At 38.2% G+C, this 19,946-nt stretch overlaps 1 protein-coding gene across 1 annotated transcript in view; it reads right to left on the bottom strand.

Annotated features, from left to right (window-relative positions):
* Positions 1-1,548: 1,548 nt before the first annotated feature.
* Positions 1,549-19,946, bottom strand: part of RAD9 (cell cycle checkpoint control protein family) — a 98,005-nt gene continuing 79,607 nt past the window's right edge. Inside the window, exons 8-9 of the mRNA XM_089398165.1 lie at positions 2,549-2,628; positions 1,549-2,246 (exon numbers count right to left, since the gene is read on the bottom strand). Of these exons, the coding sequence (XP_089254291.1) occupies positions 2,098-2,246; positions 2,549-2,628 (229 nt within the window). The 3' untranslated portion in view covers positions 1,549-2,097. The remainder of the gene's footprint in view (positions 2,247-2,548; positions 2,629-19,946) is intronic.

A 19,946-nucleotide genomic window follows, 5' to 3' on the forward strand; every position in this document is an offset into this window, starting at 1 on the left:
AAAGTGCACACACAGGTTCAAATGGTGTGGAATATGCATTTGCAACCAAAAGTGTGCCTTGCACCTACTAGAAAAGAAAACTAGTGAGTATATGTATAATGGAAAATAAGTAATTGTGTAATTAAAAATAAGCAGATTATTGGATATGTCTTATGCTACTGTGATTGGTGTGTTAAAAAGAATATAGTCTCGTTTCAGCAAAACCATCTTCGTATAGGTTACAATTTCTTTTACCATCCTTCCAAAAGCTCCCTTCTTGAACTCCTCTACTTGTGAAAAATAATGGCTAAATTTAGTTGCAAATTTAGTGATGTATCATTCTATTATGATTTTAACATGAAAATCAACAACTCTTACAACTTCAAGATTGACTATATACAATACAATTAGGTTCTAAACATTTCACTAAATCCCTCTCCTCACTTTCTAGGCTAGTCAAGGATGCTTCCCTACTCTACTCATCTAGTCAAAAAACACCACTAGCGATTATACTGAGATGACATCATAGTTGTCATGGTAATCATGAAATAATGCACATTGACAACCTTGGCATATTGACTCAAAAATAGGTTTATTTTTCTAAACTAATGATGCTCCACATATTGCTAGGTTAACAAGAAAATAATACTTCCAAAAGCATACAAACTTCATGATAATATCCCATGATGAAACCGTTTTTTTAATCAATTTGAGGCCTGGATACATATCGATGTTCAATAAGAGGTTCATTGTTATCTAGGTGCTAACATTTTCAATCCCCTTGATGGGAGATGTTTCACCCGCATTATACCCAACCATCAATGGTTGTCTATGGATTTAATTAATATAGCTAACATGATCAATGTCCATCCTAAAACGCATCCTTACCAAACAATCAATATTATAGACCATTGATCGCCATACCAAAATCACCACATAAAGAGTTAATTGATAACCATTATCTCTAATAATATCATTCTAACCAATAGGTGAAATAACTTATCCAATCAAAGAATAGTCATTTTATAGAATAAATAAACAACAAAATTAAATATATCATAACCATAAACTAGAATTTGAAAGGAGAGCCTTATTCCATTGATTTGAATTATAATCTAGTACGTACATCATGACCTAGTCTTCATCAATGTGTAATGTGGAATAGCATTATAGAATAGTTTTTAAATCCAACACATTCAATTATTTAACATTTAAACTTTATTTAACCATTATCTAAACAATATTTATCTAATTATTTAATATAATAAAACCACATATACACATTCACTTGAAGTTGGAAAGGTTAATTCAAAACCATGTATTTGTTGGAGTAATTCAAGCTCCCTTAGTCACGAACTAGGTGATATTTGTCTCACATTTGGCTAGGTAGACTCAATTTTCCACCACTCTCTTAACATATATTTTAATTTAACTATATTTAAACTAAGTTAATTTAACTATATTTTAATCTAACACCACACATCTGTTTTTTCCCATGAGAGCGTTTCTAGAAGGTAGTTGTACCTTTTGTCGAAAAAATAAATTTTCCATACAAATAATAGATTAAAATGAACAAATATGATAATAAAGTTTATAAAAAAACCATCTACAAATAGAGTTCTTATTATCTTTGCCTAGCCAAAGATAATGCAATCATGAATTATCTTTCTATTTTAATTGTAATTTTTATTAATATAAATTCGTTTGTTTTTATTGTTTTTTACTCTAATTTAACTATGTTTAAACTAAGTGAAAGTAGCTACTCTCTAACCTTTATTCAAATGTGGGAGCTGGTTCATGCCTTTCAAAACTCAATAATTAAACTAAGCGGCAAGGAACGCTAGCTATACAGCCTTGTTACCAACAATCTTGAATGACAAGACAATTATATATTGACCATTATAAATATAAAAGCTATTTAGCAAACATTATTGGAATCTCTACACAACTGAACTCCCATCATAACGAAAGCAGCCTTCCATGCTATGAATTTCCACCATCAAACTCAGTACAGCAAAGGTTTGAGAAGACTTGAAATCTTGACTCATTATTATAAGAGCATGCAAACTCCAGCTTTGGGTTGGTAAATTTAAAGAACAAAAGGTAATCTCATCCATTTCAACGGATATTCCGTGGTGGTGTTGATTGAACAAATAAATCGGGTTCACCTTCATTTCCTTCTTCTTCCGAATCTGCACTTATCCAGTTACTCATGTTCTTTGTAGACATTGTTTGACAATCGACTGGATTAATACTTGTAATTCCACCTGCCAGACAGCAAACCAGATAAGAAACCACAAAGAAATAGATCTAATATATTGCTCAAAGAACTGCACTCCCGCATGGTTACTCGACACAACATTCACACTTTTACTGTTTTACATGCAGGGATGTTACAATGTAGAATGCAAAGACCCATGATAAAATTATATGCTATTATGTATCATATTACTTGTCCCTTCCAGTTTTCACCAGCTAAAAAAAACAAGCTATGCAAAGTAAGGTCATCCATCCAACAGATTAGAAGTCGAGACCACAAACACATTGCTTGTCGTAAGTCATAATTTACCTGTTTGCTGCGGTGCATCACTTCTTCCAGCTAAGTTGCCCCTTCCGGCAGAATACAAAACGGGACCAGTGGATTTCCACCTGAATAATCGCTAAGGAATTACGAAACTGAATTAAAACACAGCTAAGTTTACAATTTTGGAAGAACCTTTTATTACGGGTCTACCATCTAGCACTTGTAGCTTCAGAATGTTGGTAAATATTGGTATTCAATCATCAAAATAATAATAATAAATCATTACAAGAAAGTAGGTGAAACTGTCAATCTAAGGGAACAATGTGTAAGGGGCCAATCTTCATTGTTGGGACAGTGGTGCAGTGCATGGTTATAAACCATCATGACATCCTTACCTCCAGTGCACCATGAAATCCAGTATAACCACCAGTGACTGTTGCTTCTTGTGGAGATTGGCACTAGACAGCCAATCAATCACGAGAAAAAGCACTGGGTTACATTTTCACCTTAGCATTTGGAACTCCGGCTCCAGATCTTTTTGTCTGCCATAATTGACAAAGAAGGGCAGTAATCTATCAACCAATGTCTAATAATAATTTGACAATATCAATGGTCCTCGCCTGCAGGTATTATTGCCCAATAAGCCCCACAGAACGGGTATTACTTAAACCTCATGGTTGAAAAGGTACTTTATTGATCTCCACTGTTCCTCAGCACTCTGGCAGCATCTACAGTTTTATTAAGACATTAACAAACACGACATATATAATATTTAGTGCCCGAATACTGCCAAAAGATTTCATTTCCAAAAACCTACACATTCCTTTCTAATATATGTCTTTCTAGCATTAAGTAAATAGCCCTTGATTATTATCAGTCAGATGCTAAAGAAAGCATACATAATCATATACCAACTCTTGGTAAGGTTTGCCAAATAACTGCCCTGTAATAAACCTCGACTCGTACTAGTAAATGAATGTAACAAAATGTCACAAACTTGGCCTTTAATTTAGCAGCAATGAAACTTATATTGTATCTCAGACACCTGGTAAAGATATCCAGTGGAGTATATCATTGCTACAATGGCTAAAAACCCTGTGGTCCACAAGTTCATCCACATTTGATCAGTACACGACTTCACTCTTTAGATTCAGCTTCCAAAGGTGCACTACATAGTCCCACAAGTTTTCATATCCTCAGACGAAATGACTAATCCACCTCCACCCAGCCACAAGTCAATGCAAAAACGTGTTTCTCTTTCATGACGTATTTACCCTATAAATTAACTTCCCTAACTGTTCAGTGTACTCCTTGATCTAACCATGTGCTAGTAGAATTAACGAAATCACAGAAACAGCTACGATGAGCTCAACATATTATGGTGTGATAGATACTTATGCATATCAAACAAAAACAAAAATAAATTCATAGATCAATCACACCCATTGGTGTGATAGATTTGACAACAATTTCACTTCAAATTTAATAAGATGGGACTTTACAGAGAAATATGAACGGCATGAAGCTTACAACACAACTATCAATCCACTAACAACTATCACCAACCACAAACCTGTTTGAAATCTTAGGTAGGTGCATAATGACCTATCAAGGGAGTAGGAAATGATTTGTTTCCTGGATGTTCATATATCCTAAAATACACGTCTACAAAGGAAGATGAAGAGGCAAAGAGAAGAAAATCTATACTTGCTGTTGGACTTCCACACATGACTACCTTGATGCACCCATGCTCAGTTGGGTTTTGTGCATTGATGAAAACATCAGCATTGAAAATAATTCGTCAAGGGTCCAGAAACATCAGCATCACAATAATCAACAAAGAAAGGGGCAGAAATGGGTATATTGTGGCAAGCACTAAAACAAATTCATTTTTTTTCGATTTTTTAAACATATAAACTAACAACGACATCAAATAAACACACTGGCACATAAAGATGGAAAAAAAACACTAATATGTATGATGTAATCAATGCCAAAACAAAAAAGAATGATACATCAAAATCAATATTGAATCTGAACCCTCATAGTTATCCAATCAAGACTCAAAAGAGGACGACCAAAACAAAATGACATCAAATATATATAATGTATCTTGATTCTCAACATCATGAGCCATCTAATTTCTACAATGACAAATCTAGCAACTAGCTATCAATTCCCTCCTTTTATTAAAAGAGATCATGCCTCGTTTGCCACTAGAAGGTCCTGCACCCTGGTGTAGGTGTAGGCGACAACTAGTGGGTGTGGGGGAATCAATCTATACAGAAGGTGATGATGAGGCTGCCACATCACCCTCTGTGTTGTCAAAGTGGTCCTATGCCCTCCTCCACCTTTGCATCCTATGCTGCAGCTACTGCTACTCAACCAACCAGGTGCCTCCTCCATAACAAGCATCTCATACTCCACCCTGTTGAAGAAAAGTGTAACTAGGTTCGGTATTCGTAAATGTAATTTTGATCTTTGTACTTGTCAAGAAAAAGAAATATTATTTTTGTAAATTAATCGAATGAGTTTCTTGCTCATTCCATAGCTCTAGGACAGTCAAAGAATCAAAGTCATGTTAAAGAGCTCTTCTTGAGCATGAATATGGGTCAACCTAGTGTCAAGTAGCCCTCCAAGACAAGCACCATCCTCCAAAGAAGAAGACTGCCAGGAAAACGATGTAAATCTGAATCATGTCAGCCTACAAGTGAATTAAAAGGACAGTCATGTCAGCTCAATTAAAGACACAACGGTTCACACTTATGCCGGCTTATTTATGGAAGCATAATCACTGTATTGTTAAATTGGCAACTAGGGCCAAACTCCATGTGGGTCATCTTATTTATGACAGCTGATATTTTTATTGGATCCCTCTCATCGAGAGGTGTAGGATTGATCTAAAGATCATCCGATTTCAATAAGTATTTATGGAGATATGAATTTATTTATGTTATGGACAAATTGTTAAGTTGGCCAGCATCTTATGTAGGCTCAGAACCCCAACCGACGTGTCTATTCAACCTCTACGTTTTTAGTATAAATAAGAGAGGATTTGGAGTCATTAGAGACACACTCTTCATGTGATTTCCTCCTCACCACGTCTTGGGTTTTTGGTGAAGGAGAGACACACAAAAAGATACATTGGATGATGCCCTAGCTTATACATGGATGATTCCCTAGCAATATACACACAAACATTCATAGGATATAATGGGATATGCTGTAATCATACGCAACAATATACGCACAGACTCTAATATGCTGTAATGGGATACGTTGTTCATGACATCTATATGCAGGGTAGAGAATCTCCTTACACGCAATTCAAGATGACATGGAACAGCCGCAGTCATAATTGCTGTCAAATAAATGGTAGCCACAGGAAACAGGTAGCCGCAGTAAGAAGTGGTCGTAGTAGAGCCGCAGGCATAGAAGTATGGTAGCTGCAGTAATAATATGAAAGCCGCAGTGAAGCACGTAGTCAAGCTACGGTCCAGTTATGGTATAACAACATTCGGATCTGTATAGGCAATGGCCTCGGCACACTCGCATAGCAGTCTATACTTGAAGACTCTATACGCAGGTTCATGAGGCCACAGTGATGAAGAGTCAAGCCACAGAAAGCTGTAGTGATGGAGAGGGACGCCACAGTAGAACACGCAGTCATGTTGTAGGGTCATACGCTGCCCAGAACACGCAGTCAAGTTGTGAACATAGTCAAGGGTCATACGCTGCTCAAAACACGTAGTCAATGGAACAGTTATGAATGCAGTGACACGTTGTCCAGAAGACCTGTTCACGCAGCCATAAAGGCACAGATCTCACGCATGAAAATATTCGAATGGTTCTGAGATTTCACAGAAGAGGAATCGCTGTAATGAGACCGCAGACATGGAGCCGTAGTCAAAGCTTGAAGCTGCTGGAAGGAGCAACAGAACTTGTCTAAGGGCATCACGTATTACTGTCTTGCTATGACTCTATGATGAAATAAGGATTCGACGAGGAAATTCTTGGCACATGTAATCAACGTATTCCTGTGACAAAGAAGATCTATGAAACCCTATAGTAGTACTAACTCGGCATACGAGTATATTACAATGAGAAGGCCGGATCTGTCATTCTCAGCATACTTGTTGATTTGGGGTAGCAATGTGATGTTGTATGATGAGAGCAGCATAACAGTCATTGAGTATACATCAGATGGGTGCAGATCCATGATGTTGAGAACAGCTCAGTGATATTTGGGTGCAGCACAGCATAATGATATGAGCATGGGCAGCTTGATGATGAATAAGACCATGGAAGATGCAGCATGATGAGCAGCATGAAGATGATGAACGAGAGGCAGCACTACGATAGGTGAAATTGTCACCTTGGAGAATCAGTTGAAGCAGAATGTCTTTAACTGATCTCATCGTTATAGAAAATGATCTATGCTCAGATCTAGTTAAGTCAAAGTGTTGACTTATATCGTAAATGTACTATCTCTCTCACTTTCTCTACTGAACTTTGAAGAACATAAAAGAAGAATTGATCAAGGGTTTCCCCACATTGTGGGGTTTGTCCCTAGCTAGCGCCACATCTTGTGTCCTCTTGTCTTGGCTTGTCTTCTGCGATTTATATTTATGTTTTATTTGCAGTTTACTTTAATGCTGATGTGATTGCTCACTGTGAAAATTTAAGTAAATTGCTCTAGCATAGAACATACCCAAATCTTAACATATATATACCCCGTTAGGGTATGCGCAAAAGAGCAAGAACAAAAATCTTGGATAAGACTCTGAAATCTCGGATGGGTGCAGGACAAAACATCGGATGGGAACAGGACAGTAAGGTGCAGTCTCGGTGATAGTTACAGTGAAGTCCTCGCATATCTCTTTGTTGTCTCGGCCTAGTTATAGGGTCACAGTAATAGTCTCGGCATTCATAAGGATCTCGGTGAAGCATATATATCATAGACACAGTCATCACTATAATCATGATATCAATCATGATCCTAATGAAGATGAAGATCTCGGTTATAATCCTAGTCAAAATAAGGTCATGATGCAGATCTCGGTGCATTGATGAAGACATTTTATCAAAGTCATGGCGAAGACAAGGTAGAGATCTCGTTGACATGATGATAACCTCAGTAAGAGTGCAGTTATGATTTCGGTGAAGGAAAAGCTATGGTGAGACAGTCATGATCTTTGTGAGTCTAGGAGCAGACCTTATGGAGATCTTAGTGGTATGGTGAAGACCTCGGTGAAAGCACAGCAATAATGTTGCAGCGATGAAGATCTTGATAGTGTAGCAATGATGATGATCTCAGCAGTGTTAAAGAAGAGGATTGGTGTCTTGGTCTTGGAGTGGCCTAGTAGGTCAAGGGTCATGGTCTTGGTATTCCTCAATTGGAATGTCTTGGTCTTGGAGTGGCCTAGTAGGTCAAGGGTCATGGTCTTGGTATTTGTCAATTGGAATCTCTAATAGAAGAATTTTGTGCGGGTTCTCCTCTCCAAGAGGGAGAGGTTTTGGCCCTGGCAGAATGCCAACATCTTGTGTTCCTGTCTCTTTGTTTTGGTAGCTATTTGATGAACTAACGAAGACACACTATAATAACAATAGGTCAATATTGGAATAAGAAGGAAAATTGAAAAACACCTCACAAATAGTTATCATGAAAAGAAGAATCACATTACTACCTCTGCCCTAGATTCTTAAACATGGAATCAGAGCTAAGGTGCTGAAGTTAAAGGAAGGGCAGCAAAAAGAGACATACAAGGAACAGTTTTCAAGAAGAGCATCAAATCAAGTTGAAGGAATTGAGAGATCAATCTACTACAGCAGTCTACAATAGCAAAGGTTTTTGTCTATGCAATCTAGAAGACAATCTACAACAGCAAGAGCTTTTGTGTTCACAAGTCAGCATCAAAAGGCCACCAAGACCCTCATAAAAGTTGTCTACAAAGCAAGACCTCATCTTGGAACAGATTGACACCAAACAGTCTTGATCTACACTACAAAAGAAGGCATATTGAAGGCAAGAAGGCACTGTCATCTCCAAGATTATGAAATCAAGCAAGGATCATCTCCCTGCCCTAAAAGAAGACCATCCGAGGAAGCAGCAAATCATCAAAAGAGAGCAACCTTTTCTATTAAGGAAAGGCTTTCTCACCTGAAAGAAGATCATCCAAGAAGAAGCCCTCATATATCTTCTTCAACCATCATCAACATGATCAAGGTGAAGATTTCATCTTCACATGACAAGTATCTTTTCAATTTATAAATTTGGTTAAATGATTTCATGAATTGCAAGGACATATATAAGTTGATGGGTCATCAAGATTCCTTGCATGAAGAAGAAGAATAGTCATAGTCCTCTAAGAAGCAGAAGTCATTAAACATATCAATAGGTCTCCTCTGAATTTATGTAAAGGGATGCTTATGAAAGATCCCCTCACATAGCAATATTGGAGACATCAAAGTGATGTAGATGATAAACTCATTCTCTAAAGATGCAACGAAGGCCACATGAAAGTAAAGGGTATCAAAGGATGTAGGATATCTTCCATCTACAAGACTTAAAAAGGAAGATAACCATAATGCACTAACAGATAATCGAGGTAACAAATATCCATAATCCATGGGATAAGAAGGTTACCTCATTCGACAACTTATGGTCTCTATGCTAAATAAAAAAAGACAAGTTGATGGCAAAAGTATTGAAGGGTAAAGGACTAAATCATATGCAGAAAGGAAAGGGAATTTTGGTCCTCAAACAAAGCAGAATAGGTATAGCAAATATTATGGAAGCTCATATCATTGGACATATGGAGGAAGCTGAAGAAAAGGGCCATGGAAAGAGGGAGTAACAAATCTCTCATGAGTAAGATGGTATCCTTCACAAAAGGATCATAAGCTTCTACTATAAGATATGACAATGATGATAAGATGCATCGTGGCATCATGAAAGCATCAGAAACAAGAACTCGTGACATCTCCATGGGAATCATGAAGGACAAAGCCCACGATAGAGAAAACATGAAGGATATAGCTCTTAGAAACCTTAGTGGACATTGAAGGAAAGGAAGAAGTCATCTAGGACAAGGCTCGTCGTACATCAAGTCAAAAAAGAAACATTAACCAGTTAGGGATATACAAGATCCTCAAAATTCTCTGATGGAATCCTCATCGTAGGGTTCACTAATCTAGAGAGGAAGCAAGTGTTTCCACTGGAACTCCAACTTATGGAATCCATGAGACAATGATGCGATGACATGAAGCAGATCAAGGGATTGAAGATCTCTTCAATCAAGGAAGCTGTTGGAAGAAGCCTCGATGACTTGAAGGTAAAAATAAGGTATGTATGCTTGTGTTTAGTATTATAATGTCATATGGTTGTAGGTAACATGGATCATTGCTTCTACCTTAAGAAGCATGATCAAGAAGAAAAAGGATCTCCTCCTCTGAAAGGATGCAGGAAGGCATAAGTCACACTAGATGAAATGAACATAATATGTCCTCATATGAAGTATGAGGTGGTTGACTATAATGAAGAAAGTCTAATTGAAAACTACTAGGAATGGAATGTGTAAGGAAAGAAGAGATTGTAAGATATGCGACCATGATAAAGGCAATCAACATCCAAAATATAATAATAATAATAATAATAAAACATAAAAAATAAAAATAAAGACCAAGATTTGACTAGGAAATCTCCAGGAAAGATATGAAGACTCTAATGAAAGTTTGGAAAAGATGAAGGCCCTTGACAATGGATATCTTTGAGAGAGGTGTCAATATGTGTGCAGGATGTTGATACCTACAAGAAGATGTCATAATGAAGAGCCATCTCGTAAGGTATGATTTGATTTAATATGATGTTTTGATTTCTTGAATAATATCTAGATAATTGTTAAAATGGGCAAGTAGGGCCAAACTCCATATGGGTCATCTTATTTATGGCAGCTGATATTTTTCTTGGATTCCTCTCGTCGAGAGGTGTAGGATTGATCTAATGATCATCCGATTCCGACATGTATTTATGGAGATATGAATTTATTTGTATTTCTTGACAATTTGTCAAGGTCGGCCAGCAAGTAAAATTGTGTTGCATGCCCCCAGCTAAACCCCAACATGGCATATAAATAGAAGAGACCTTGAGGCATTATTTCACATCATCTAAACACTCATTTCCTCTCTCTTCATCTCATTGGGCCAGCGTAGGAGCAGATTCTCTCACACGTGCAAGAGGAAGGGCAGATTTTCTGTTTTAGGGCAGCGTTGACTGATTCTAGGGCAGCGTTGAATTTCTGGGCAGCGTTGAATTTCTGGGCAGCGTTGACCTTTCTAGGGCTGCATTGACCAAGTGCAGGGCTGTTAAAGAGTGCATTGACCCAGCGTTGACCTGCACATGCTGTTTGGGTGTTGCGTTGACCAGCGTTGACTGGTTAGGGCTGACCGCACGCTGCTGAGTTTTGACTGCTGTTTTGACCATTGACTGAGGGTTGTTTTGGGCTGTTGAAGTTTGCTGTTGAAGACCGAGTTCTTCAAAGTTGACTAGAGGTCAATCCGGGGCTGTTTGACTAGCTTTGACTTTGCTGGTTGCTGATTTATTATTGCTGATATAAAATATCAGACTTGTGATATTGTACTATCTCTCTCTCTGTGCTGAATTATTGAAGATTATAGAAAATTGATCAAAGGGTTTCCCCACATTGGGGTTTGTCCCTAGCTAGCCGCCACATCTGGTGTCTCTTGTGTTCGCTTGTCTTCTGTCGATTTATTTATGTTCTATCAGCATTTTACTTTATGTTAATGTGATTGCTAAACAATGAAATTGACATTGGGCTAATAAGAAGAAATTGAAGTAAATTGCACTAAGCATAGAACATACCATAACTTAACATGGTATCAGAGCTGAGGTGAAGATAAAGCCCAAGCAAGAGCAAGAGCAATAGCAACCACTGAAGACTGTTGGAAAAAGTCTTAAGACTTCATGGATTCCTCATCACACTTCCCCGCCGAAGACAAGCTCCATGAGAAGTCTGACTATCACGGATGGAAGATGTCTCTCGATCTAACATAGGAAGAGAAGGAAGTGTTGGACTATGTGAAAGGCACAATTACTGAACCTCCATCAAATGCACTGGTTGCTGCAAGGAACAAGTGGACAAAGGGTGAAGTCAAAGCAAAGAAGATCGTTCAGGATTCTATTGACAAGCTTCTAGTGGCCTATCTTTCCGAGCTGAACACCTCCAAGGAGATCTACGATAGATTGGTAAACTTGTTTAAAGTTAGTGATGCAAATCAAGTTTTATTCCTCAAAAATAAGCTGAAGGAAATTAAGAAGGGCAAAGATGAGAATATGAAATCCTACTTCTTAAGGATCACCAAGATCAAGAATGATCTCTATCGATTGGGGAAGTCACTCCTGACAGGGAATTGACTATCACAACTCTTGGAGGGCTCCCATCTGAATGGTATGTATTTAGAACCACTCTTCTCAACAATAATGTAATTCCAGGATTTGAGGAATTGATGGCAAGATGCATTCAAGAAGAGACTAGGATGGAAGAGCAGGAAATGCATGCATTTAAAGGCAACCCCACTGCTTTCTCCTCTCATGCTAAAAGGAGAAATAATTCCAGGTCTAAATCCAAAGGAAAGGCCGGATCGAAAGGTGGAAGGAAGGGAAGATGTTTCGTTTGCAACAAATTCAGCCACTATGCGAGGGAGTGTCCAAATAGAAAAGACACATCTCATGACGATGATCAAAATCACTCCCAGGGCAATTCCAACCACAATCAAAGGAATGGCAGGTTCAATGGCAAAGGAAAGAGGAATGTCAGAAATCAAGGAAGTGGTCAACCCTCCAAGAAGGCAAGAAACTCCAGGTATGAATCTAATGTTGTTAACAATAAGCAAGATGAATATTATCTAATATCGGCCCTCTCTACTACTTCTCCTCCGGACTCGTTAGGCAATTGGCTTATTGATAGTGGTGCCTCAAGGCACTTCACTAGTTACAAGGAAGCTCTCTCTAATCTGATAGAGAAGGAGACCAACCTGGAGATTATTCTTGGAGACAACTCCACCTATCTCATGAAGGGTGTAGGAAATGTTACTCTTCAATTAAATCAGGGTAACACAATTCATTTGCAAGAAATCTTATATGTACCTGATCTCAAGAAGAACCTGTTGTCCATTTCGGCGATGGAAGACAAAGGCTACAAGGTGGCCTTCATCGATGGCAAGGTACGCGTATGGAAAAAGAATTTTAAAGATGCTTTCACTCTTGGGTTTCGAGTTGACTCTCTATATCAAGTTGGAGGAAGTCCGTTGGGAGTCATGTCTTGCAACACAACTCTTCAGTCTGAATTATGGCACTGGAGGTTTGCCCACCTTCACTATAAGGTTCTACCCGATGTGAGACAAATGGTGATCGGGATGCCCGAATTTAAAGTGGAGCAAGAAGGTGTATGTCCGGGGTGTGCCGAAGGAAAGCTCAAAAGGGGACCATTCCCCTCAAGCCATAGCAAGACCTCTGACATTTTACAATTGGTTCACTCTGACATATCTGGTATGATGACTGTGAACTCTTTAGGAGGATATTTATATTATCTCACTTTTACAAATGACTATTCTCGCAAGACATGGATATACTTCTCGAAAAAGAAGGATGAAGTGTTCTCCTGGTTCCGTCACTTCAAAGCCTTAATCGAGAATTAAACCGGGAAAAGGACCAAGATCTTAAGGACTGATAATGGGACTGAGTATGAATCCCATGAGTTCCATGACTTTTGCAAAGAGGATGGCATTAAGAGGGAGACCACTATACCATACACTCTTAAGCAGAATGGTGTGGCGGAAAGGAAGAACCATGCGATTTTGGAAATTGTTTGTTCCATGATCAAAGACTTCCGAAGTTTCTATGGGTCGACGTTGCAAATACCACCGTATATATTCAAAACCGATGCCCTCATCAAGCATTGGATTCCAAGGCTCCCGAAGAGATGTTCACTGGTAAGAAACTTGATGTCTCTCATTTTAGAATTTTTAGAAGTCCTGTATATTTTCATGTGCTGAAAGAGAAAATGAATAAATTGGGTGCATCTAAAAAGAAGGGAATCTTCGTGGGCTGTAGGGAAAACTCTAAGGGCTATAGAATCTATGTGGTTGGTCAAAGGGAAGTTGATATTAGTCATGATGTCACCTTTGACGAAGACATGGCTCTTAGCAAGGTTGACAATCTTCCTATTCTAAGGAAAACTAAGGAAGCTGACACCAAGAAGCTGGATGAGAAGGAAGATGAGACGATCCCTGAAGTGGAAGAACCTATGGATCCTATTGATCCCCCTCCGCAAGAGCCTTCCTCTTCTAAGAAGAGGTCCTCATGGCTTAGGGGGACACTATGATGCCGAAGGACACATTGCACCCAGAGGGACTTTCCGTGAAAGTAAGAAACCGACCATGTATCAAGGATACTTGACCATTATGAGCACGATCATTCAAAATGAGCCTTCATCATTCGCCGAAGCTGTGAAGCATCAAGTATGGAAGGATTCTATGACTGAGGAATACGAGTCCATCATGAAGAACAATGTCTGGGATGTGGTCCCAAGGACAAAACAGTTGTCACCTCCAAATGGCTTTACAAAATAAAGCATGGAGCTGATGGAAGTGTTGAAAAGTATAAGGCTCGTTTTTTCGCTCGTGGCTTCTCTCAAAAGGAAGGTATAGATTATGACGAGATATTTGCACCTTTTGCCCGATACACCACCATCCGCTCGATCATAGCCTTTGTTGCTTTGCAAGGATGGAACCTACATCAGATGGATGTCAAGACCGCGTTCTTGCATGGTTCGATCAAAGAGGAAGTCTATGTGGAACAACTCGAGGGATTTGAGATTCATAATCAAGAATCTCACGTGTGCAGGTTGAAGAAAGCCCTCTATGGGCTGAAGAAAGCACCCAGAGCCTGGTATGAGAGGATCGATAGCTACTTGATGAAGTTGGGATTCACTACGAGTGAAGTCGATCTGAACCTTTACTTTAATGTTGAAGATGATAAGCCTCTCATACTGGTGTTGTATGTTGACGACCTCTTTCTGACAAGTGCAGACCCTCTCATTCACAAATGTAAGAGGGAGTTGGCTTCCGAGTTTGAGATAAAGGACCTAGGACAGATGCACTATTTCCTAGGGCTGGAAATCTGGCAGAAGCCAAGGGAGATTTTCCTATCTCAAGGAAAATATGTGGCGAAGATATTGGAGAGATTCGGTATGGTGGACTGCAAGCCCGTGACTACCCCAATGGAACTTGACTTCAAGAAGTTAAGCGGTAGTGCTCCCTAAAAAAATATGTTAATTTTGTCCAAGGAAATAGCATCCACATTAGGGATTTTCTCAAGCTATCTCACCCACAACTGAAGATTGTAGTGGGCATAAACCATATCATTCAGACATTGAAAATCCAACCTATAATTAGGGTCACAATAAATTTAATACGTCTTGAGGTCCATGTTGTCATCCAATGTGTACACCTAAGGCGCAATGCTCAGAGTAGGGGTTGTCACCTATTCCCTACTCACTCTGTTTAATCTCTCTCCTAGACAAGCTATGGGGGGCAATCCCTAAAAATGAAGGGAAAAGGAAAACTTGTTGATACAAAAACTTCTACTAGACTAAGGGCAAGGCAATCACTTCTTTGGACAACTTGATTAAGGATTAGCAAGTAGATTATTATTATTGAGCAAGGTGAAGGTTAAAAGATAGATTGAAAAAGTGAGAGACTAGTGCCTTAATAACAATGCTCAAATACAAATTAAATTACTTGCAGATAACAATACAATATCAAGTTGTAAGATACACAATGCTGCAAAAAGATGTTAGTACAAGAAATCAAGAGATTGTCAGCAATATGAGCAACAAGAGATAAGCCTGCAAGAGAAATAGAACTTGTACTTCAAGTAAAGATGATATTCAAGAGACAATAAGCTTGAAATTGACAAGTGTAACAATAGAAAACTTGCAAGTATAGAATGAGCTCACAATTCCAATTACAGATAATCAATTGAAATGCAAGATGAATGCAAGACTAATCTATGTGAGATGCAAAGTCTTGGTTAATTTTAATTATATGCCTAAGCTAAGGGTGAAGGCCTTCTCCTCTATTAGCGGAGCAAGCCTTAGGACAAGGTTGTTGGGGAAGGAGGCAAAGGCTTCATTAACGATACCTACCGAGGACTTCTAGCAACCCAAGTGCCTCCGTTCCTACAAGGGCTCGGCCGCAAGAGAACTGCAAAGTCACTCGTTTTAACCGTTGTTTAAGGGTCAAGCTTCTCAAATTGGATAATGAAGAAGGTTGTCCTATCTTCTTATCAACCAAGCTTATGCTTGGCAGTGAATTTCAGGAATGCAAATCTAGATCTGAGATGCGAATGTGGATGCTTCAATGAGATTCAATAATGCTTCATTAAAGGAAAACTTATAATCAAGATTTATGATAATCACTTAGAACACAAGATTATTAGCTTACAACAATGATCAATGAAGCAAATTTTAAGATTACTCAATGAAACAAGAGAAATGCAATTAGATTTGGATGTTAGAGCAATATCTCAAATGCCTTTAACAATAAGTGCTTCTTAAGATGTTCTTTACTTATATTAGACAATGGAAACAAGTAAAGTTATATGATAAAAGCACAAGTGAATGGTGGCAAATGAGATTGCAAAAAAGAGATTCGAGAGACTACTTTAAATCTACAATTTCAAGTGAAACAAAGGCAAGAGTTATTCCAAATGCAATAGATCAAGTAGCCAATTAATGAATGCAACTTAAGAGATCAGATTTGGGATGCAATAAGCACGAAATGCAAGAGGGAGAGTAATTAGCAAGTTAGATCTAAAGTCTACGAAAACAAAACACGAAGCCCTACCCTTTAAAAAAGGAGGCGGGATACCATAGGATTGAGATCCCAGGCTCCCTCAAGGAACAAGATTTTAAGAAAGAAGTCCTTTAGACAGAGAGAAAGGACTCCTCAACTCAAGGAGATTTACAATGATGAAAAGAACACTACAACAACAAATTCTCCTCAAAATACAAGGCTGATTAGATCCACTTATGATTTTAATTGCAAATTCTCTAAACCAACTGATATAACCCTCTATTAGTTCACGGACTTGGAGGAAAAGAGTCAACCAAACCCTCAGCCAAGCAAGGAAATGAGCCAAAATTTTATGTTAAATTTTATTAAATTTTAACAGGAAAATTTCTTAAGGTTCAGAATCAAGTCCTCATTGCTCAAATATTATGGCTCCCTTGAAGAAATTCCAAGCCACAAGTAGCTCTGGCACCAGGAAATTTAATAGCATCTTAGGGCTGTCAGCCAAGGTAAAATCAACTCCAAAAAATAGGCTTACGGCCCACTCAGAAAATTGAGATATACCAAGGCTATTCAACAGTGATTCTTCCATAAGAAAAACGATGAAACCTCTTCAAAAATTATGCTTTTCACTGCAAAACAAGATAAGGGTCAGTGAAATAATTTTCTATAAAGGTCAAACCCTCTAGGCCTGCGGCTATGCCAAAAATTTCTCAAAAAAAAAATCCCTACGGCTGGCTAGATTTAACTACAAAAAAAATTTAAAACCCCAAGAGAATAATGTATATCCAATAATCTCAACTTTTGGAGCCTAGGAGGAGCCTGCAGCCTTTATTCCAAGTCTGCAAAATGAAACTGCAAGTGAGAATAGCCATGCAAAAAATTTGGTAAATATCTTATAATGAACAACCTTTTGAAAATATTTGATTTAGATGCAAGGGTGGCCTTAAAATGCTTGTGGCCCTAGGAGGAGGGCTAGAAAAATGATAGACAGCCTCAAATAATTCGATGAGCTTCAAAACCCTAGCCGTCTAGCTTGGAGGAGGGTTTGGGCTCAGAAAAATTTTAATTTTGCCTTTGATTTTGAAAAGAATCCACTTGCAAAATATTTGTTAGAGAAATCGCAAACCAATTCAAATCCTCCTCTTCAGATCTGCAAGAGAAAACAATAACGAAACAACCCCAAAAAATAATATACAAGATGAACAAAATATATACCAAAAAATGTATAGATTCAAGTGTTAGAAAATATTTACAACATAAATAACAAGACTAACCCAAAGGGTATGAGGACATCGTCGCCCTTTGATTAGTTAATTAGATCTTTAAATAGCAGATTATTCTATAACAGATCTTAAAATTTTGAGAGAGATTTAAAGATAGATAAATTTTTAGATCTAGAGCAAATGGCAAGAAAACCTCCTCATTATTTTCAAATGATAAGTCTTCATATGATCCCACTGTGTTCTTCAACTTCTATGCCCTGAATAGTTGATTAATTCAACCGAGAACGTCCCCAAGTATTCAAGATCTAATCAACACAGTTAGTTTCTACACACTCAAAAAGATTTTTGTTAGATCCACAGATATTTGAATAGCACAGTGATCTACTCTATCTGAAGTGTTTCTCCAAATGTAAACAACGATTCTAGATAACTATACACCGATGAATCTTCAAGACCTAATGGAAATAACAATATTAAAACATTAGTAGAACATGAAGCACAATAGATCAAAGAGATATTACCATATAACTAAAGAATAACACCATAGCTTTGCCCCAAAGACTTTATTTTATTGCTCAGAAAAGTATTACAAATGTAGCAGAGCTTCCTTCGCCAAGGGCTTAAGATTTTTCCATATTTTCAATGAGGAGCAAGAGCTTCCTTATCTAGAAAATATGAGGATGAGACCCCTCCAAGTGGAAAAATGGCTAGCTGCCTTGATCTATGGCTTGTGTTGAAATATGTAACTAGGTTCGATTTTATGTAAAGAGAAAAATAAATTTATTATGATTCTTGAGGCATGGGTTTCATGCTCAAGGAAATTTATTTTATAGGCCAAGCACCCATTCAGTGCTTGTAGGTTTGTTATAAAGTCCATTGAGTCATTGTCATGTATTGAAGACCCATTTGGGCATGTTACATATTGTAAAGAAAAATTTATTGAGTCAAAAGAAAGTCACAAGACCCGCCAAGACCTCATCATGGCACAAAGATCAAGTCAGCCTGCATGAAGGACAAGTCAGCCTAAAAATAGCAATTCATACCCCTCTCAAGCCTATAAATAAGAAGGAATTTGACCTCATTTGGACACACACAAAAGCAAGTTCGATCTCCTCTAGATAGAAGCTGGAAAAGGACAAAGAAAAAGAGGAAGATCAAGATCAAAGATTTTGGGCCTCTCTCTCTCTCTTTCTTCGTTAGGGTCTCTACTGTTATTGGGCAAGACAAAATTCTGAAGTTGCGTCGAAGTTGTGAAGCTGCATTGAAGCTATGAAGTTGCATCAAAGTTGTGAAGTTACATCGAAGACGTGAAGTTGCAAGGTCGAAGTTGTGAAGCTGCTTCTAGGTCGAAGCTGTGAAGTTGCTTCTAGGTCGAAGCTGTGAAGCTGCTAGGTCAAAGCTCCTAAAGCTGCATCAAGGTCGAAGTTGCAGAAATTGTTGTTGGGGTCAAAGTTATTGGAGAAGTTGTTGTAAGGTCGAACTTTGTTGTTGGAAGTTGTTCAAGAAGGAAATTTGACTTGGTCTTGGAGGGTCTTGGTCAAGGGTCGTAGGTCTTGGAATTTGTCAATTGAAGTTCTATAAGAAAAGAAAAATTCTAGTGGATTTTCCTCTCAGTTGGAGAGGTTTTGGCCTTGGCTGATCGCCTATATCTTGTGTCCTATTGTCTCATTGTTCTTTATGATTTGGTAGTTGTTTGATGATAGAGAACACTAATAATAATAAAGGAAAAGAAGAAGTTAATCAAGTAAAGTAAAAATGCATCACACGCAGTTATCAAAGAAGAGAAATCACCTACACTTGTTGCCCCCTAGATTTCTCAACATGATATCGGAGCTAAGGTAACTACATCAAGGAAGGGCAGCACAAAGAAGGATACTCAAGGGCCAAAGCATAAAGAAATCATCTTGGAAACATCTAGAGCATCAATCATCAAGAAGGACCATTCATATTAAGGATCATCACATCTCAAAGATTAAAGGATCGAAGTAATTTTGGGTTTGTTTTGGGCTATTCTTGTTCACATGTGTGTGGAGATTAGGGCTCATTTGTTGCTACAAAAGCTGAAATATTACAATCACCTAAGGAGGTCGAAACCATGTAGAAGATAAGCCATCTTTCAAGCCAAGTTGCAAAAGAAGAAGCCTCTATCCAAGCGAAGAAAAGAGAAGGATAAAATCTTTGTCTTTCTCCCATGCGTGCAGAAACTAGGGTTTTTGTAGTGATCGAAAATTGCAGTCAAATTGCAGGGGTCGAAAAAGAGGTTGAATAAGAAGTTGCAACTACTAGAAGGCAAATTTGACTATAGAGAAAGGGAAGCTCATCAAGGAGAAGGCGTTGTCATCATC

Source organism: Pinus tabuliformis, chromosome 1_2, assembly GCF_031772625.1.
Source record: "Pinus tabuliformis cultivar Carrire ecotype Pingquan chromosome 1_2, CPIR1, whole genome shotgun sequence".
NCBI lineage: Eukaryota > Viridiplantae > Streptophyta > Pinopsida > Pinales > Pinaceae > Pinus > Pinus tabuliformis.